This window comes from Mycteria americana, chromosome 20 (assembly GCF_035582795.1).
Source record: "Mycteria americana isolate JAX WOST 10 ecotype Jacksonville Zoo and Gardens chromosome 20, USCA_MyAme_1.0, whole genome shotgun sequence".
Taxonomy (NCBI): Eukaryota; Metazoa; Chordata; class Aves; order Ciconiiformes; family Ciconiidae; genus Mycteria; species Mycteria americana.
The window spans coordinates 5,858,606-5,879,039 of NC_134384.1; the positions used below are offsets into that span (position 1 = coordinate 5,858,606).

The 20,434-nt window shown below is 54.3% G+C and overlaps 3 protein-coding genes across 3 annotated transcripts; 1 reads left to right on the plus strand and 2 right to left on the minus strand.

Annotated features, from left to right (window-relative positions):
* Nucleotides 1-2,086: 2,086 nt before the first annotated feature.
* LOC142419017 (embryonic pepsinogen) lies at nt 2,087-5,888 on the minus strand. Its single transcript, XM_075521589.1, has 9 exons — nt 5,833-5,888; nt 5,335-5,497; nt 4,907-5,024; nt 4,300-4,418; nt 3,989-4,188; nt 3,424-3,537; nt 2,773-2,917; nt 2,413-2,511; nt 2,087-2,224 (listed from the first exon to the last, which is right to left on the minus strand). The coding sequence occupies exons 1-9, from the start codon at nt 5,886-5,888 to the stop codon at nt 2,087-2,089; spliced, it is 1,152 nt and encodes a 383-aa protein (XP_075377704.1).
* Nucleotides 5,889-10,125: 4,237 nt separating this feature from the next.
* PROK1 (prokineticin 1) lies at nt 10,126-14,490 on the minus strand. Its single transcript, XM_075521592.1, has 3 exons — nt 14,385-14,490; nt 12,173-12,298; nt 10,126-11,383 (listed from the first exon to the last, which is right to left on the minus strand). The coding sequence occupies exons 1-3, from the start codon at nt 14,454-14,456 to the stop codon at nt 11,264-11,266; spliced, it is 318 nt and encodes a 105-aa protein (XP_075377707.1). The 5' UTR covers nt 14,457-14,490; the 3' UTR covers nt 10,126-11,263.
* Nucleotides 14,491-17,219: 2,729 nt separating this feature from the next.
* LAMTOR5 (late endosomal/lysosomal adaptor, MAPK and MTOR activator 5) lies at nt 17,220-19,063 on the plus strand. The gene is made up of 4 exons (XM_075521593.1): nt 17,220-17,331; nt 17,504-17,565; nt 18,064-18,181; nt 18,695-19,063. The coding sequence occupies exons 1-4, from the start codon at nt 17,297-17,299 to the stop codon at nt 18,753-18,755; spliced, it is 276 nt and encodes a 91-aa protein (XP_075377708.1). The 5' UTR covers nt 17,220-17,296; the 3' UTR covers nt 18,756-19,063.
* Nucleotides 19,064-20,434: the final 1,371 nt, after the last annotated feature.

Consider the following 20,434-nt stretch of genomic DNA (forward strand, 5'->3'; position numbering starts at 1 on the left):
GGTCACGTGTGAAATATTTGTCAGCTAGCAGCATCCTCCTCCTCCTTTGAGCTGAAATTTCCAAGCAAGCCCTAGAGCATCCTTTTGCCACCAGGCAGAGATTTCTGCGCTCCCCCCCTGTGCGCAGGAGTACGGTTTTGGCACCGCAGCCACGAGATGGCACTCCAGGATAGACATTTCCCTGGATAGAGACAGTCCCGACATGTGTTTCCCCCCTCCAAGCATGACTAATTCATGACTTGGAAGCTTGTAGCTGGTTTATTTCTTTATTGCACGTGTGAGCGTGGATGTGGGAAGGGATGCTTTGGCCATGGGGGATGCTCTCATGGAGGAAGCCCATTGTAGGGTGGCATTTGCCAGGGACTCTTGGCACCGGTGCAGAACAGCCATGCCAGGAGGGTTTAGGAGCAGCATTGGGGCTGTTGGTCCTGCCTGGGACAAGGACAGAGCTTCCCTCTCCTGTCCCGCTCACCAGGAGCACAGCTACAGCCCCTGGGTGCCCCTGTTGGGTCGGGTCCCTCCTGGCAGGGGCTGATCCATGAGTTGCTGATCCTCGGAGCCACGGTTCCCACTGCATCAGGTTCATTTCTTGTTGCTCATAACAATGAGAAAATTCCTGTGATGGAGCTGAGGTAAAGCCCCGTCTGCCCAAAATCCAGGCTTGGGTCCCTCTTGGGCACAAGGGATTCCCACCCGCTGGGGCTCGGTGTCCCAGGGCTGTGCGAGCTCAGGGAGCTGGGAGGATAAATCACATTTCCACCATCCCACATCATATACTCCTTTCTAGTCGGCTCAAAGAGAGGGCAATTTTTGCACGGTGAGAGACAAATTCATTTCCAACCCCCTTTGCCTGGATCTCTCCCTCTGCATCCCTGTTCCTGTCGGGAAAGCAATCTCCAGGGCCCATCGGTGATGGAACCTCATTTATCAATAAATAATGCAAACAGCCCCTTATCCCTCAGCGCAGTAGAAATGAAGAAGCAGCAGGGACTCTTGGCTCGCTCTCCCAGCCTGCTGAGTGCTTTCTGCTTGGGAGCTTGGGTGCAGCTGCTTGGGAGGAAAGAGGCAGCTTCCATTTTTAATAGGATTTTATATGGATGGAGGTAACTTCCTTTTCAAAAATGGGAACTGCTACTTTAAAGGAATGAAACAAAATTAGAGAAGGGACTGTCCTGACCATTGAGAGGGAAAATGATCATAAAATACAGATATTAGGTTTTGGTGGGGTTTTTGCACAGTGGTAAAGACTATAACTGAGGACTAGCTGGTGTCTCCAGGCTCTTGGTGACCATCTCATAGCACAGACTGGTTCATTATTGGGAAAGGGGCATTTAATTGAGATTCTCTATGGGGAAACAACTAAGTGTAACTGGATTGTTCTAAACTCCGGAAACTGAAATAAGACATCACCTCTAGACACGCGCAGCTGTGGATGTGCTTCTGTAAAAGCCTCACGATGGGAGGGCACGCATTGGGTGAGAGCCATCTCCTGCCCTGCTCTCTTGGGTGATCCAAGGGAAATCTCCTGCCAAGCCGCGTCCTCCTAGGGGAGTCACTGCCCTGAGATGCCTTTAGGCTATCGGACGTCATACAGGGGACACGGGTGCAAACCTTGAGCCCAGGGATGGGGAGTTACCGAGTGAGCCACTGGTGGGACATGACTGTGGGTCTGCAGGGATCTGCTCTGAGACGGGCTGTGTCTGGGATGGTGAGTTCATCGTCCCTGGATGGAAATTTGGGTTTTCCAGAATCAGTCACTTGATGTACCCCCAATAAAAGAGCCAATCTTGACTTCCTAGGGACCCACCTCAGCCCCTGCAGGCTATGACCACAGCTCCCAAAGGCCTCAGTCAAGGCCATGTTCACCAAATGCTCCTTAGCCACCACGAAGCAGCAAGTGTATGACAGCTGCTTCCTAATTCCTGCCATTTTATCACAAATAAATGTGCAGCCACCAGCTCTGAACCATCAACACTTTATTCGCATGTGAACGAGAGATTCCTTAGGGATCTCTTGCTACGCCAAAAAACATGGTTGTGGTCCGGTTGTGTGATGAAACCACAGCACCGCTGGCATCGTGGTGGATCTAAATAGCCTTGGCCAGTCCAATGCGGTTGTTGGCCCGGTCAAAGATGCTGTAGTACACCCTGATGAAGACGTCTCCCAAGATCCAGAGGTCCCCAGAGGTGTTCTGGAAGCTGCTGATGCAAGGTCCTTGGTCATTCTGCATTTGAGCAAGAAAAGGCAAATGGGGGAAATGTGGGCTAGTATCTTTTCTTGCATTGCTCTGGAGGCCCATGGCCATCCTTCCCCTGTCTCCCATGGGAATGGGAGAAGCCAAGGAGTCATTGGAGAAAGTAGAAGGACCTTGAGAGAGGCTCCGGAAACCAGGACCACGTGGTTCCCCCTTACCCGTTCAATGTAAGCCAAGGCGGACACGGGATACCGAACCCCATCAATGACAAAGATGACATCAGGCATGGCAGAAATGGAGCTGCAGTTCACGTTGTACTGCAGAGAGGAAAGGAAAGAGGCTCTGAGGTGGGAAACAACATGTTCACAGGGCGAGGAGTGAAGGGGTTTGATTTCACCGGTATAAACTAGAGACTAGGAGTGTCTCATGGTGAGCTCTGTCGGAGGTATTAGAGGAGCAGGGCTGGTTTGCCGTAAGCAGAGATGCGGTTTCCCTGGGCACGGAAGCAGGCGTGGCGCTGGGCTCGGCAGTGCCAGGATGCCTCCAGGGCAAGAAGGGCAAGCCATGGGTGCTCTTACCTCTCCGTACGTGTCCTGCCTGGCCCCGACTGTGCTCTGGATGTTACTAATGCCGGAGGGTGGCCCAGCCACGAGGGAAGTGCCGGTGTCGACAATGGCTTGGCAGCCACCACTGCACGCAATCTCCTGGCTGTTCACGATGATGCTGGGGGGACAGACAAAGCACGGGGCTGTTCAATAGCCAGCTGGATCTTAGCGATGTTTTTGAACTTCTTTTATGAGACTTAAAGCTGGGTAACCCGAAGTGCCGCCCTTGAGCCTTTTGCTTCTTGGAGTTTGCAATGCCAGCTGGTATCACAGCCCCTGTTGTGCACGTGGGCACTGAAGCACTGAACACAACCCAGCAGCTGGGACCCAACCGAGCCCAACAAAGTAGTTCTTGGACCATAATTTTGCTCTGCTCATCACCAGAGACATCCCCAAGAGCACGGGCTTTGTGCAGAGAAGAACTAGGCTGTCTCCCAGGCACAAAGCATCCCCATTTTGGGTGGCAGTTACCAAAGTACTACGGAGTTTGGCCCTTTAACCTTCTACATCCCACAGCCATGGGGTGTTAGATGCCAGTGGAAAGTCTCTGCTGTTGATGGGTCCAAGGTCTCTTTAGAAACGATGGTTAGAAATGAATATCGACCAGCAGAGCTGTTTTGTTACCTATCCATGGAGATCTGCCAGTAACCTTGGTAAGAGACAGAGATCCAGTTGATGGAGCCGGTGAAATAAGACTCATCGATTCCCCCGAAGATGACCACACTCCCTGTTGTCTCGCTGGATGATACAGAAAAAAAAAACAGTGGAGGGTTTGCCACGTGGCTTCAGTGCAGGCAGCGTAAAACAGCAAGGCTGTATGTCCCGTGGGGTGAGATGCTGCTCGCGATGCCACGGTCGCATCTGCTCCCCTCCTCATTCTAGGGCATCAGCGAGGCCCTGGTACAACAGCAGCGTGTGCCAGGTCCTCGGGACCCAGAGAAAGGGAAAAAGGGAGCCATGGTGGAAGCATGTGGCTGTAAACTAGCGAGGTTTCCCTGCAAGCCGTAAGCTCCCCAGTGAGTCTGGTGGCCACCTGCTACGAGCCCCCCAGCCATTGCGTGTCATGACACAGAGACAACAGCCGGATGGGCGCAGTGACAGTGGAGAAGCTGGGGCCACCAGCAAGTGCAATGATCTGCATGAGATGCATCTGCTACCTTCCCCAGCCCTTGAGACCCACATGGCTTACCGGGACAGATAGACCGAAAAGAGGTTCTCCTCCAGCAAGCTTTCATTCACCAAGTTATCAAACACCGGCGTGATCCCATCAACAGCCAGATTTGGGTAGCCTAAGCCCAGGATCCCATCAAACTTGACATGGACAAAGAATTGGCCGGGCTCGGTGGTGCTCAAGCCGAAGAGCTGGTTGGTGTCCACCAGAGATGCAACCTAGGGACGGGGAGGATGCCGTAAGATCTGGATCAGGCACTGCAACACTGATGTTAACCAGGTGGAGAAGGCACAAAGGACCCCCCCTGGAAATGCCATCGTGACACTCACGGTGACCGTGTCGGAGCCCACGATGCCCTCCATGTCGCCAGTGCCATACTGAATCGACAAGTTCTGCCCTGTGCTTTTGTAGGTGGAGGACTGCGATGGGTTAAACATCTGATGGTTTTCTAGAAGGTAAATGGGAAAATCAGAAATGAAGCTTTTCAGCAAGGCTGAGCCGTAAGGGAAGCGTGGGAGGAGGAACCCTGCTGAATTGCTGTTTAGACCTGCCATTTATTATCCTGCTTTCAGGAGCAATTTAGCTGTGAGCATTTGCTGTACGTCCCTGCCCCTCCTCCAGCAACCAGGGATCTGCAGGAAATCCCATCACCCTCTTTGGACAGATGGGGAAACTGAGGCACTGAGCACTAAGCCCATCACCTTGTGAGGTGCAGCACTGAGTAGGTCCTACACCCCCAATACTCATCTCTCCAGTGCGTTTCACACATGCTATGGACCCGGCACCACGGGGTCTGCTCGTTGTACTGGCTAGGTGGCCCGTGGTCCCCTGGCAATGTCGCCCCGATCTTTGGGCTTGATCATGCAGTTATAAGCCTAGGACGTGCTGCTGGAGCCAGCTCTGCCGAAACAGGGATCCCTGCTTGCCCCTACTTACGGCAAGCCAGGCTGGTGCAGGAGACGGAGGGAACCCAGAGGTTGGAGGAGCCGGTGTCGAAGACCACGGTGAAGTCCTGCGGAGGGGTGCCGATGGAGATGGTCCCGTAGTATTCCATCTGCAGGGCAGGAGGACCAAGGGTTGCTTTTAAGGCATGAAACCAAACCTGGAGCTTCCCCAGGCTTTCAGCCTTCATGGTCCCCTTCTTCATGGGGACACCTTGCTTCTAGCAGAGCTGCTGGGGGGACATTTCAGTGTCCTGGCTCTGTCCAGGGCCACCGGCTTGGGCAGGAAGGGGCCAAGGATGTGAGCTGAAGGCTTTGGGGTAAAAGGATTTGGGTTTGGTCCGTGCACAGCACAGACATGGGGATGGGCGTCCCACAAACCACCCCAGGGCTGCACCGCTGGGGGACAAAGCCAGCGCTCACGTCGAGGGTGTTCAGCAGGGGCTCGGCGGACACTTCGGTCCCATTGGGAAAAGCATGCGGGAATTTGGTGCCGATGTCGTAGCGGTGCTGCTGGAAGAAGCGGTGCAGCAAGCCCTTCTCCCTGAGGACCTCTCTCAGCTTCTTCCCCCTTTCCAAGGGCAGCCTGGCACAAGCACCAAGGAAAAAATCAGTTAGACAGGATTTTGCTGCCTGCAGCTCCTGCAAGCAGCATTTGGCAGCTTCAATATTTGCGCTGATCCAACAGCAGAAGCACAGCAGACTCCCCCAAAACACCGAGTCAGGGGGATTTCTGCAAAACCCCAGAGCACCTCTAGAATCCAGACCCTCCATCAGGCACCACCACCTCCTCTGCACCCCTGCAGCAGCTTTCCCAGCCCTCACCTCCGCTTCTCAAAGCCATTAAAAGGCTCCGAGTGCTCATTTTCCCCCTTCACCTCGACTGGAGCGGCCCGTGAGAGCGATGCTGCGGTGACTTACTTGGTGACGCCCTGGGAGAGGGCAGAGGCAGCGCAGAGAAGCACGAGGATCCGCATGGTGCCGGGGCAGCCAGGACAAACGCCCGCTGGTTTATATAGCCCCGGCGCACCCCACCTGCAGTGCCAAGAGCGGCCGGGACCGCCGCTGCCCCGTCCCCTCCAGCGGGCACCCGGCCAAGGCAGGTGACACCCAGGGACGGAAGGACACGGCAAACATCGGCTAGTATCAATACGTCAGCCGGCAAGGTGCGGGGACGATCACGTCGTGCTGACCATGATACCCTCCCGCAGACCCCGTACTCCCCCCCGTACCCCCCCTCCAAACCCTCCATCCTTTAGCACCCCAAATCCTTCATCACGACCAGGCACTGCCCGTTTGCGGGCATCATTTGGGCTTTTCATTTTGGCATCCAAAGCCATTGCAAGCAGCGGCGGGACCCCCCGTTTATGGGCACCTCTCCCCAGTTGGGATGGGGAAGGGGGCCCCACTGAGCGCCGACGCGTGGCACGTGGGGTATGCGCACGTTTTGACGCTCCGGTGCCCGCCGTTATCTGCAAAAACCAATTAGTACAGCGGGATGCAAACAGCCTGCGGGAAAGGTGACCCTGCAGCACACTGACCCCTCTCAGCGTGGTTTGCCCAGCGATACGGGGACCATTAAAATAGGATTAAAACTCCTAACGAGCGCCTCGGTATCGCCCGCAGCGATAACGGCTCCGGGCATCAGCTCGCCTTTCACAGTTTGCAAAGAGGAGAGCGCGAGGGACGTGGTGGGCGAAGGACACGGGGCGATGCCGAGAGATGCGGGATAAGGATCCTCGTACCCGCTCAGTGCTGCTTTTATTAGAGTGGTGTGTCCCGAGCCACTACACCCCCTCCGGACCCCCAAAACTTGGTGGCAGCTGCTGGTATCGTGGCAGGAGATTGGGTTTCTCTGATGGCAGCATGGAAAAGCTGATGGACCCTTTCTTTGGTCTTTATTGTTTGAATTTCCTATCAGCATTGTCACTATTTAGAAAGGATGCCATGGCAGAGTCACTCCATCCCTGCGCTGCCAGGACAGTCTCCTCTGGTTTCTGCGATGGGGCTGCTTCTTGTAATGGAGTAAAGCAGGAATTAATAACGATTTTTTCAGCAGAGGGAAGGGAACCAGCTGAAATTGTCTGGTTGATCTGTACAGGAGTGGGAAGGGGCTGGGGCTGGGCTATGGCAGCCAAAAAGGCAAGGAGACGCATCCCGGTTAGTCTCAGACGTGAGTTCAGGCCGGATTTGAAATGAGGAAAGCCATCGGGATGAACCGCAGAAACCACCTTGGGAACTAAACCTCACTCCAGGCCAAAAAAATAATATAAAAAATAAATATAAATAATAAAAATTATAAAATAATAAAGTTATAACAGTAATAATATTAATATAGAATGTATAATGAAGGCTATAAACAACAAAAATTAAAACCCATAAATAATATACTCTATATTTTTCTATCATCTAAATAGATAAAGCTCACAAAGGCCAGTCTTTACCCCGCCGTTAGCTAAGCAGCTTTGCCAGGGCTGCCGGCTGGGTTCAAGGTCACCCGAGGGCATTGAAGGCAGGGAGGCGCAGACCCCCGTGGCAAAGGCAAAGGCAAAGGCAAAGGCAGAGAGCCCCGTCCCGTGGCCGTGCAGGAGCAGCCCATGGCGCCGGGGCACTGCAAGCTGCTGTAGAGAGACATTGGGGGTGGGAGCAATGATTTATGCTTGGTGTTTGATGTGTATCTGAGGGGAGGAATTTTAGAATAGAATAGAATAGAATAGAATAGAATAGAATAGAATAGAATAGAATAGAATAGAATAGAATAGAACAGAACAAACCAGAATAGACTAGAACAGACTAGAACAGACTAGACTAGACTAGACTAGAACAAAACAGAATAGAATAGAATAGAATAGAATAGAATAGAATAGAATAGAATAGAACAGAACAAACCAGAATAGACTAGAACAGACTAGAACAGACTAGACTAGACTAGACTAGAACAAAACAGAATAGAATAGAATAGACTAGACTAGAATAGAATAGAATAGAATAGAATAGAATAGAATAGAATAGAATAGAACAAACCAGAATAGAGTAGAATAGAATAGACTAGAACAGACTAGAACAGACTAGACTAGAATAGAACAGAACAAAACAGAACAAAACAGAACAAACCAGAATAGAATAGAATAGAATAGAATAGAATAGAATAGAATAGAATAGAATAAAACAAACCAGAATAGAATAGAATAGAATAGAATAGAATAGAATAGAATAGAATAGAATAGAACAAACCAGAATAGAGTAGAATAGAGTAGAATACAATAGAATAGAACAGAACAGAACAGCCTAGACTAGAACAGACTAGACTAAACAGACTAGAACAGACTAGAATAGAACAGAACAGAACAGAACAGAACAAAACAGAACAAAACAGAATAGAATAGAATAGAATAGAATAGAATAGAATAGAATAGAATAGAATAGAATAGAATAGAATAGAACAGAATAGAATAGAATTTTCATGCTGTTTGGAAACTATACCTGCAATTATTTTAGGTGTTGAATATTCAGCCCCGGGAGCATCACCAGGATGCAGCGCTGGGTTTGTGACACCTCAGCCGGGTCCTGGCCGGGTCCCAGCCGGGTCCCAGTTGGGTCCCAGCCGTGTCCTGGCCAGGTGCCAGCCCACGCTGGCTTGTGCAGCCGGGCACGGTTCACCTTGGAGCCAGAACATTAAACAGCGAGTGGGGAAACGCACGTGCGGGAGGACAAGAGGGGCACTTGGCACCGTGCTGCGGGGGGAAAGCAGCTCACGGGAAGCAAACAGCCCCTGATGCTCCTGATTACGAGCCTGTGTTGACTTTTCCCCCCGTCCCCGCAGGAGGACGTGAGCTTTTGCTTTGCTGCTTGTGCTTTTTCCCCTGCACGGGGATTTCCACCTCTACAGAAAAAAAAAAAAAAAAAAAAAATTGCTGGGTTTTGCTCCCCTAAAGGCACTTTGAAAGCAGCTTAAAAGTGTTTTTTCTGCTAAACTGCAGGTAAAACCACGCAGGGACAGATCCCCAGCGAGAGCGCGGGAGAGGGGAGCAAGGGCAGGGACCCGCTCAGGCCGTGCATCCTAACCTGGACTACTCATGACTTCTTCAATCTACAATTTTAAATCAAGAGGGAGAGCCTGCTTTTGCAATGCTCTATGCCAGAATCAAGTGATTTTCCACTACATTGTCACCTCCTTCAGGTTAAAGCCACCGGGAGATTGGTAATTCCCACCAGGCAGCGCTGCCCCAGGGTCTAGGGAATCCCCCCGAAATGGGAATTGAGGATGGGAAGAAGCCGTTCGGTTGTTTTATTTCTTTTTGTTGTTTTTTTCCTGCTGGGAGAAAATAATTTGCAATATTTTCCGCTGGGAGATGTCTAAAAATTAACTAAAAAAAAAAAAAAAATAAAACTCCCAGTCCTTTCTGCACATTTCCAAGTTTGTGGGAAGGCCAGAAGCAGCTCATAAAGTAAGGCAGCTTGATAAAAGAAACCCAGACCATCAAACTATATATTTTTAATGAACGGTATGAAACGTTGTGCTTTTTTCCTGATTCCCCCCCCCCCCCCCCCTGTATTGCTATGGGACCCCTTGCCATTTGGCATCGAAGTGCCAACCCGTGGTGTCCCCGGTGCCAAGCAAGGGGTGGTGAAAGGCACCGTGAACGCTCCTGCCTGGGCAGCTGCAGCATCCCCGCAGCAGGACTGGTCTCTTGTAAATCAAAAGCAAAACTTCTGATGCGTGCAAAACCTAAATAAAATCAACCCGGTCATTGCAAGGTTTTATTTTCACCAAACGTACAGGGATTTTGGAGGGGAGAAACAAGCGCAGGGGAGCTTTCCCTCAGCATCAAATGCCAGCTCTGAATTACTTGACTCTCCGTGATAACGTAGCGTCTGCCGCAGCCGTGCATCGGGTGTCCTTTGGGGTCTTTAGAAAGAGAAATAGTTGCTGCCGTAGCCCCAAACCCCACCAAAACCACCAAGCCCCCCCAACCCCCCAAACGGGGAGGGCCCAGAGCGCGGGAGGGTGCCGCTGCTCCCGGCACCGAACCCCAAGGGCTTTCCCGGAGCAGCTCTGAGCGCACGCGTTCAAACCCCCCCAAAAAGCTTTGCCTTTAAGCGCTGCTTCCGCTTGAAAGAAAACCAGTCGGGCTTGGGGTTTTTTTTTGCTGGCAGTGCTGATTATTCTCTTTTATTTCTTTTCTTTATTTCTTTTTATTTATTATTGCCGGGGGTTGCTGTAGGAAGCTCAGGTGACCCACGATTTTTCCACAATATGGTTTTAAGAGGGGAACTGGAAGCACGTGTCCGAGAGAACTTTTAGCACATTTAATTAACTTTAATATCCCATTCTCCTCTCAAATTCAACTGACGTAAAGAGAGGCTCCCAAACCTCATACGGTGCCTGAACCAAGGCAGACGCTGAGGCTGGAAAACATTTTCCTACATCCCAAAATCCGGCATCTGGCACGACACGGCTCCCGCCAGCCCTGCTTCAGCCTCTGCCAAACACATTGCATTGCTTGAACTTTGAGGAAACCCATTCCTTAATTCCCCACAGCTACTTGATATTGATTTCTTTTAATTGCAGGCTAGATTAGATCATCCATCACCAGCTTGAAGAAAAAAAAAAATCCGCTGATAAAACACGATCGGGCAATATCACGATGGGAATTATCATTACAGAAATGGTTTATCCAGTAGGAATCGCAGGCAAACCGCTAAAACTCCCCGCAAAAGGCAGTTTCTGCCCCTCTGATTTTTGTCTTTCCTAGTGCATGACTGAAAAGCGTAAAAATAACTAAAGTCAGGTCTCCACCACCACCTTCGCCGCTGGGCTCAGCCCTGCAGACGCTTGGGCCGATGAAATGATGCCGCTCAGCTCCACGTCCCAAATTTTATCATGTGCCAGGATAAAAACCACGGGAGGAAGCTCCTGGCTGCTGGGTGCTCGGCATCTACTTTCACCCTTCCCAAATGGCATCACCTTTGATTTTTACTGTATAAAATAAAGGAGGGAGGTGAAAGCTAGCTGACAGCATCCATTACCTGCAGACAACAGCTTGTGAAAGGGATTTTTGAGGCCACGGACATTTGCCACACACACTGTCCTTCGATCCACTCCTCCGCAGAGGATGCTGGAGCCGGGTCCTGCTCCGGGCTGGGGCAGAGCTTTGCTAAGCCACGTGTCAGAGCAGCTTGGCCTGACCGTGCCTCAGTTTCCCCCTATAACAGAAAGCTTATAACAACACTGTCTGCCTTGGAAAAGCACTTTTAAGGTTGCCTGGTGCTATCTGGGCACCCGGCGGCCACGGGAGAGGGCAAGAAATGGGTGCTGGGGGCTCACGGATGGAGAGCTGGGAGCATCACCCTAAAAATCGATGTTCTTGAAGTCGATGGAGCAGCGGTAGCGGCCGTCGAGGAACCTGGAGCATATGAAGTTGGGCAAGCACGGGCAGGTGTGGTGCTGGCGCTTCCCGAAGAAAGGGACCTGCGGAGAGAGATGGGAGAGATGCAGGAGAGATGAGGGCCTCAGGGCTCTGCTGCAGCCAAAAAATCATCAAATGGGACCAAAGCCCTGAGAAAATCTCTGGCTCTTCTCAGAGGTTTCATGGGGATATGCCTGAAATTAATTTTTGATCTCTCTGAAGCCCTTTGCTCCTTCCTTGCGCAAGCAGAAGGCGCAGCATCGTTAAATCTTGCTCCCCCCGTGCAAAATCAATACGGGAGCACGGAGCGGGATGCTCCCCCCGAGGCCGGGACGCTGCCGCTAAATCCTTACGGCGGAGGCATTGCAGCAGCGTCGCGCTTTGGACTAATCCCAGCGCGCTGGGGTTTCTTATCGGACAGAAATCACGGCGCTGGGGCGGCTCTGCGGCATTAACTCGGCTTCTCCTCGCTTGGCAGAGCGTTTACGACTCAATTTGGAGCGGCGTGGCGCGCGCTTGTCTTTAAATGAAAGGGGCAGGCGGCTCGGTGCCAGCTGCGAGTCGAGGTCCGCAGCACCCATGGGGCATCTCGAGGATTTAGGGTGGCGAGGACAGGCAGGGGGTTGCTCAAAATGCTTTAGAGGCTGAAACCAGCTGCACCGCGCCAGCTCGGGGACCACCACGACGCTGCCCGGAGTCTCATCCCAAATCCACCCCAGCCCCCCGCCACCGACCCCCTTCTCCATCCCGGAGCTTTAATGGAGCTTTTCTCCCAGGCGAGGAGCTCGGTGCCCTTTTTGCCTGGTCCTGGTCCCCGCTCCCAGCCCCGCTGGGCATCCCCAGGCCGGTACCTTGTGACTGAAGGGGTGGCACTCGTCCCCCTCCTGCCCCAGGGGGGTGCACATCCGCAGCCCCCGCAGCCAGAGGCTGACGGCGCAGCAGGTCCCGCTGCCGCACTGCGGGTCCCGCTCGCAGGCCTGGGGAGAGGGACGACGGTGGGTTAGCGGGACCAGCCGCAGAAAGCATCGCTACCCCTCTCCGGGGGGGGGGGGGGGGGGGGGCCAGCGGCGAAATCGGCCCACGCCAGCCTGCTGGGTGTAACCCCTCCGCGGGGGTTTAAGGGAGAGGGGTTTGTTGATCCAAGCTCTCCCCTTCTGGGTTAAGCTGGGGAGGTTTTGGGGCAGGGCACGGGTTGGAGTGGGGGTTTGCAGGATGAAGGGGGAAATCCCTTGCGCACGCAGGGATGGGAGGGACAGAGGAAAAGTTTGCAGCTGCCCAACTTAAAAGCAGCTTTGGTGCCGAGGCAGAGCAGCGGCACTGAGGGATAAACTCACTGTCTGGATCCTCCGTCGTGCACGCACGTCACCCGTCCGAGCCTGTAAAACCTGCTAAATGATGCACATGCCCGGGGCTTTTTTTTTTTTTTAGTAGGGAGCAGAGTAATGCCAACAACTCAGCCTCTCCCACCCAAGGCAGATGTAAAGTGGAAAATGGTCACTTCTCCCCCCCCGGGATGGGGAAACTGAGGCAGGGCTGCCAATGCTCCACCAGCCTCACCCCCACACCTGGAAGCCCACGAGGATGTTGAGAAGAGGTGGACGGGGGCACCTCGAGCACCAAGCAGGTCCCGTTTGCCCCCCAGGCTGTGTTGGCCACCACTGGAGCAGCTCGTGGCACCCCGACCCCTTCGCTGACCCGCGTTCCTGACCTCGGGCTGGTAGCGCAAGAACTGGTGGGGCTCACCCGGCCCCCCCGGGGTCACCCCCTCCTTGGGGCACCTCTCTCCCAGGAGCTCCCAGCCACGAGCCCATTGTACAGCTGAAGAGGCGTGGAAATCGCAACTGGGGAAAAAAACACGAGGGCAACGGATAGAGCGTAATTTTGGGGTGCAGCTCTCTCGCAGGAGGGCAATAAGGGGATTTGTGCAGAGTCTTCGCTTTTCTGTAGGGAACCTGATCCTCCTCGAGCATCCAAAGCACCTTGTAACACCCAAATACTGTCAAAAATCAGATCTCGGCAACGACGGACCCTCGCCTGCAAACTCGGGGGGGGGGGGGGGCGATGGGGCTGCAGGCAACCCGGGAGCTGCACATCCCCCCTCTTTCCCCTGGTTTTTCAAAAGGAGTCATTTAAGCCCTGGGAATAATTTCAAGAGCTGCCGGGTCTGTTCGGCCCTGGAGGAAGGTGGCTCCCCCTGAGCTGGCTTTGCAGCTGCGGGTGTGTGTTGGGGTTGGGGAGATCCGGCTGAAAAAAAAAAATCACAGGCGTGAAAGAAATAGGTCTGACTGTAAGGGGTGTCTGGGAAGAGAGGAGCCAAGAGCCAGATGAAGTCAACCACGAAATTCCCATCGGCTGGGAAAAGCCGAGAGGCGGAGAGGCAGCTAGGACGCAAACGCTTCGTCTTGGTCTTAAACAGATTTTTTTGCTGCCAGGGGAAAAAGGAGGGGGTTCGGCCAAGCCCGGCTTTGCTGAAACCAGCATCTGGACTCCTGAAGCACCACAAAAGCCTGGATTCTGTCCCCAAAACTCGCTGCTCCTCTTGCTTTTAGCATCACTCTTGGTCCAGCTCTTGCTCAGCAGCACCGAGCTCTCGGACACGCCGAGCCCCGAGCCCCATTAACACAACAGGGTAAGCATCGTACCTCTCCTTTGCATCCCGACATTTCCCCCCTCTTTTAATAATTTCTCTTAATTTGGGAGGGAGAAAGACAATCTGGGGTGCTCGAGCCCTTGTCCCACTTGGGAACATGCCCTGGGGGATGCACATAAAGATATATTATTTTTTCCCTCCGGAAAACTTCCTAAAGTCCTCCGTTTTCCTGCGTGCCGGGTCTGACACGGTGCTGAGAAGAGAAGCAGAAAGAGCAGCTCACCGGCGTGACTTTACACGCACGTGGGCTGGGTCTGGCTGCGGGAACAGCATCCACGCGTCGGAAAAATGAGTAAGAAATCGGGAAAAAAACCCCAAAGCAAACAGCAAAAGGCGCCGATTCCTGCCTTATCTCCCAAAATTATGAAAAAAATAAATGAATCTCCCCGGCTGGGGATGGGAGCGGCACTTACCCCAGTGATGACGGCGCAGGGGCAGGAGGTGACGAGCAGGAGCAAGCAGAGGGTTTGCAGGAGTCGGCCCATGGTGCTGGGGCAGGAGCCGTCTCCCCTGCGCTGCCGAGGTCTGCGGCAGCCCCGCGCCTCCCGCCCTATATAACCCCTTCCAGCTCCGCCACCCTGGGCTTTTTTTTCCCCCCCGATGATCTCAGAAGAAGCAGATGAGACCTGAATCTCTAATGGTATAAAAGAAATATTAATAAACCACCGAGGAAGGTTAAAAAAAAACCCACCCAAACCGCCTCTCCCACCCGCACCCGTGTCCCAGGGTCATTTTTCAGCTAAGCCAACACAGCTGGATTTTCCAAGTACACCTCTATATCCATATTTATCCCTGACAGGTGTACTTAAGAATTGAATTAAGAATTTGTGATTATTTAGCTAAAAGAAAACACAAGAATAAAGTTAGCCTGCTACTTCTCGGCTCATAAGAGCACAATGTGTAATAATGTGGCTCCGTGATAAATATCCTGTAGAAACAGAGACTTGGCTGCATTTATTTGTGAGAATAAAAGAAGGCAGAGAGGGAATAATATCTTTTTCAGTAATGAGGGTGTGTTTAAATCTGAATATAATGCGTAAATATGTTGATTTACGGTTTGACGTATATCCCCCATACCTCAAATTGCATTTGGTGCATCTCCTGGGAGCACAGGGGAATAAGACCAGGGATTGCTAAAGTGGCTAAAAAGGCAGGAAAAGCTGGAATTATCGGCTTCGTTTTTGATGTGTATGTTCTGGGAGGATGCAAGGACAACATGCCAACGTGCTCGGGGATGGGGGGCTTCGATGAAAACACCCACCGGCCCCCCCAGTCGCATCCATCAGGTGAGAGAGGAGCAAGAAATCTCTGCAGCCTCTGCGATGCGATGTCCCCATGGAGCTGGGGCCATTCGTCACCCGCCGCCTCATCCCATGCAGCCCCTTTGGGAGTCTGGCAATAAAAAAAAAAATTAAAATAATTAAAAATGTAAATACCCTTCCACGGCCAACACGCAGTCCTGAGCTCCCAAGGTCCAGCCTGGATTTGGCCAAGGACCCCCAAGCCCAAGCTCCCAGTGCCCGCAGCCGGGCTGGCTGGGGCCGTGCAAGCAGAGACCGTGGCTAAGATCCTTTGCACAACAAGGGCAGGAAATAAAACTCCATTTTCCCCCCCAAAATAAAGCTGCGTTTGTGATTCTGACCCAGCGAGATGGATTTTTCCAGCCCTGGATCGCTGGGTACCATCCCCGTAGTACCAGCATTATGAATTTAGTCCCTTCTGGCTTTTTTCCCACTGAGGAATAAACATCCCGAGCCTGATTTTGGGGCTGTTCCCTGGTCCACGGGGGCAAATTAGGGACCGGGAGCAGCCGGGGGGCTCGGCCCCATGGGGGAAACATGGCCCGAGGTGATGGGCTGGGATTTGAAATATGGGTTTGATTGGAGCCACACGGTTTAATTGGGCTTTTCTGTTGCATTTCTTTTGTAGAGTATCAGTCCGGTGCTAAATCGTCTATTTAATTAGTTAAAAATAGCCCCGGCATTTCCCTGCCTGGAGACCAGCACTTCTTTTGATGTGGCAGCTGTTCTGCTGCTTCGCTAAAATCTCCTCCACCTGGGCTTGAATTAATTAATCCCAACTCTCCCCCAAATCCTCCCCTCCAGAAATCCTGCAGCCAGGAATGGCTCAGGAGCGGTTGTTTCCTTGAGAAGGCGCTGACGGGACGGGGAGGATGCAGCCCCCGGCCTCCGTCGGGCATATTTGTATTTTTTATCTTATGTTGCTTCCTGCAGGTGGGGGGGAAAAAAAAAAAGTCAAAAAAAGGCAATATAAATCCAAGCCATCCCAGCAGGGCGGGATGCCGTGGGCAGCCCCTGGGCAGTCGGGATCGGGGCTCTCGGTGCTGCCCGAGAGAGCTCCCAGCTCGACCGAGGGGAAAGAAAAATAAAATAAGAAAATAAAAAACCCCCCTGCGCTTCCCCCATCAATAACATTTTAATTTTCCGACCTGACAAGCCGAGATCTATCGCCAGGCGCGGCCGGGGACGGCTTCAGCCGACACCTTATTAGCGTCGCCGAGCTTTGCGATGCGCCCACCATAAATTACGTCCTGCTCGCAGCGGGGCTCGTTTTTGGGGGGGCTCCTCGCAGGAAAGCGGGGCCGAGCATCGCCTTCAGCACCCCTCTGCGCCGTGGGAGCGGGGCGGGGGTCCCGACCCCCCCAGCACCGTACGCAGCGGCCCAGCGCGGCCCTTCTCGCTGGGAATATCGGGCTTCAGCCTGCGTCCCCGTGGCCCCGTGGCCCCGCGTCCCCCGCCATGGCCCGGCTGCGGGAGGATGCTCTGCCCGGGGAGGGGTGCAGGGCACCGCCATTAAAACTCCATTTCAATCGCGTTTTGCCCCGCAAATCCCCAGCGGTGCCGCGTGGAAACACAAATAAACCACGCTCAGGACTATAAAGGTGGAGAAAAGGGGAAAAAAGAAAAAAAAAAAAAAAACCACAAAACCCAAGAAGCGCAACTGTGCCACCCGCTCTGCGGGAAAGCAGCTGCCCAGGAAGGGCTGGTTTGGGGGGGCAGGGGGGTGCAGGGCCTGGATTTGCAGCTACCCCCCCCCCAAATTAGGGCATGGAGCATGTGTGAGCCGGCGGCTGCTGCTTCTTTGCACGGAGCCCCGGGAGGCTCCGCGGGATGGCGGGCGCGGGCAGAGGGATGGGAGCACTTCGGGGGATACCCTGGGGCACCCCTAACGAGGCTGGGCGCGTTCCTTCGCGCAGCGAGGCCTTTTGGCCCTGCGGAGCCGCCGTCGTCGCGCGTCACGTGGGAGACGCCGCTGCCAGGAGCGGCCGGGTAGGGCGGAAGTGGGGGGCGCGGGGCCCGGCGGCATGGAGGGGACGCTGGAGCAGCACCTGGAGGACACGTACGGGCCGGGGGGGACGCGGGGGACGCGGGGGACCGGGGCAGGGCTGGCCGTGCCCCGCCGGGGCCGCGGGGGTGGGGGGGTGAGGGGCGAACCGGGCCTAGGCCTGCCCGGGGCCCGGCGGGGGGTGCGGGGCCGCCCCGGCGCTGACCGCCGCTGTCTCCCCCCGCAGCATGAAGAGCCCGGCCGTGGTGGGCGTCCTCTGCACCGACTCGCAGGGGCTCAACCTGGGCTGTAAGTAACCGAGCACCGCCGGGGCCGGGGGGCACCGGGCCCTGCCCCACCGTAGACACCGGGTTGGGGGGCACCGGGCCCTGCCCCACCGGAGACCCCGGGTTGGGGGGCACCGCGCCCTGCCCCACGGGAGCCCTCCCAGTTTGAGGGCACTGGCGTGCAGGGGCCTCCCCCACACTCTGCGGGCACCAGGCCCTGCCCTACCGCAGTCTTCCTCCCCTTTCGGGTGTCCCCGGGGTCCCTCTGGCACCCACCTGCACCCAGCTTCCCACACACACTGGAGGAAACCGGAGCCGGCTCTTCCTGCCACTTAAATTCAGGTTTTTTGGTGGTTCGAGGGCAACAGTTAGGGGAGAAACTGCATCGGCCCACAGGGGAGGCAAAGGGGCCCCAGCAGGGCCCCCAGGAGCGGCCCCCTTGGCCCCGGGGGGAGGCTGCTTCACGTGAAGCGTGGGCACGGCCCGCGTGGCTTCAGCCAACGTCTCCCACCTCTCGCAGGCCGAGGAACCCTCTCGGACGAGCACGCCGGCGTCATCTCCGTCCTCGCCCAACAGGCAGCCAAGCTCACCTCCGACCCGACCGATACGCCCGTGGTGTGCCTGGAGTCGGACAGCGGGTGAGGTTCCAGCCCGGGGGTGCCACTTTTCCCCCTGTTTGCCTTTCCCCCCAGCCCTGGGGCCCTCCCCAGACTCAGAGCCCTAGAGCAGCTCTCTGCCTCTTGAATTAAACCGGCAGATGCAGAGGAAGCCCCATCTCTGAAGCCGTGGGGGGAAGTCACTGCCATAGGCGTGTGAATTCATTAGATCAATAGGAACTCGGGGAGCAGGAACTGTAAAAGCAGTAGGAAACCTTCCCGGGGATGGTGGCTACTGCAGATCTATACTTCTTCAGCCCTTGGGCTCCCCACGGATCACGAAGCCCATGCTGTAGCCAGTCAGTGTGGTAGGCAAAGACTTCTCCAGCACTGTTCCTGGGAGCGGGCAGAAGAGAGGCAGCAGCCACCAGGTCTAGCGCAGGGCTGGAGGTCGCTGCAGCCACTGAGTGATAGCCCTGCCCAGTTTCCCACCCCTGTCAGGTTCTCCTCATCACAGCTGGCTTCTCCACTGCCTCAGCGCTTTTCTTGTTCTAGGAATATCATGATCCAGAAGCATGACAGCATCACTGTAGCAGTGCACAAGCTAGCATCCTGACCCTCAGGAACCTGCACAGCGCTCTGCTCCCACCTCCGGCCCAGCTCCTCCTCTCTGGACAACCACTCTCCTCTGCTGCTCCAGCGCAGACCGTGCTTGTAGTACCAAACCTGGGCTGAAGGCTCTCCCTCTCCACTTAACAGCTCCTGTGCAGCTATCGGGGTCTCCAACTCACATTTTAGCACTTGTGCTGCTGAGGATGAAACCTGGGTCACTCACCAGGCTCGTGTAATGATCAGATACTACAAGGTGTACGTGTGTGCGTGGCCTTATTTGTTGGAAAAATCAATAAATGACCTGCAAAAGCACGCCTTTGCTTTTCTTTGCTCCTGCTGTGAAAACTGTTGCCTGTTGCTTTGCCTTGTGTCCAAAGCCAAGGGAGGTAACTTCTCCCGATCCCTTCTTCATTAGCGTTCCTCTAGACAAAAGGAACAGTGCACAAAGACTTGAATTAATGGAGGCTCCTCCAGCGGAAAAGCTACAAACGCTTTCTGAGGAATTTCTCCTAGGCAATGTTTAGCCTCCTCTAGTTAAACGTTCCGCGCGGGAGTTACTTGCCTTGGATTGAAGTTCAAACCTATACGTGCTGGCCCTGCCTGTGCTGCCTGGTCCCTGTGTGAACTGTAAGTGGATGTTGACAACATCCTCACAAATCCAGGCTCGAATCTTACAGATTCGAGCATTTGAAATGGTGCAGGGAAACAATCCTGCGGAAAGGCTTTCCCCTTGAAATACTGCTGCGCTCAAATGCTTCCTACGCGTAAGGGAGTAAAGAGGAGCTGGCCTGCAGCTGTCCGCATGTAAAGCGGAAGGGAAGCTTCACAGCAGAGCATGAGCTAACAAATTGGGCTGGGTCAGAGATAAAAACGACATTCACGCTGCTTTGTCTTTACTACTAGGAGCAGCTCCGCTTGCCGGCGACGTTCACAGTCTCGCAGTCACGGCTGTGCCTGAAACAGGCAGTGGGGATGAGCCTGCCCTGCGTGGCTGGGCTCCGCGCGCTGGTCGAGGTCAGCGTTAATTCTGCGTAACGACCCGGCCTCGGCAGCAGGAGTTGGTGTGTCCAAGCTCTGCGGCGGTGTTGAAGGGTGCCTGTTCTCCCCTCTCCCCGACAGCCCACGGAGCTGGGAGCAGCTCAAGCCAGGGCGTTTCCTCCCGGACATCCGACAGCTCCCAGTACAGATGCTGCACCAGATGCTGCTGCCGCCGCCAGCACCCCTGGCCCCCCGCCTGCCGAGCCCCCCCCCATCCTTCAAGCCCTTAAACCATACTCACTGCAAAAACCGTTCCACTTAAATAAAAGCTTAATGCACATATTAAAAGTCCTATTATAGGGGAAGCTCCTCCATAGGCTCTGATATATCCTGGGCTCCTCCAGTAAGATGGAGCATTGCCCTCCCAAGGGAGGGGAGCAGCGATCGGTATCACGATCCTACAATTTTATCTGACCTCAGGAACACCAATTGGGGTGACAGGTCAACCGAAACAGGGGGAGGAAGCGTGAGGGCTGTATTTACCCGGGAGTTTGTGCATATTTACAATAGAGGCACGGAGCCAACTCAAATCCCGCTCAACTACCAGCTCCGCTCAAGGGCTGCAGCAGCACGGCTGCTCCGCTCCAGCTGCCAAGCATCTTAGAGCTGGAAAAACCTAAAGCTTTCCAGACTATCCCCTCCTAA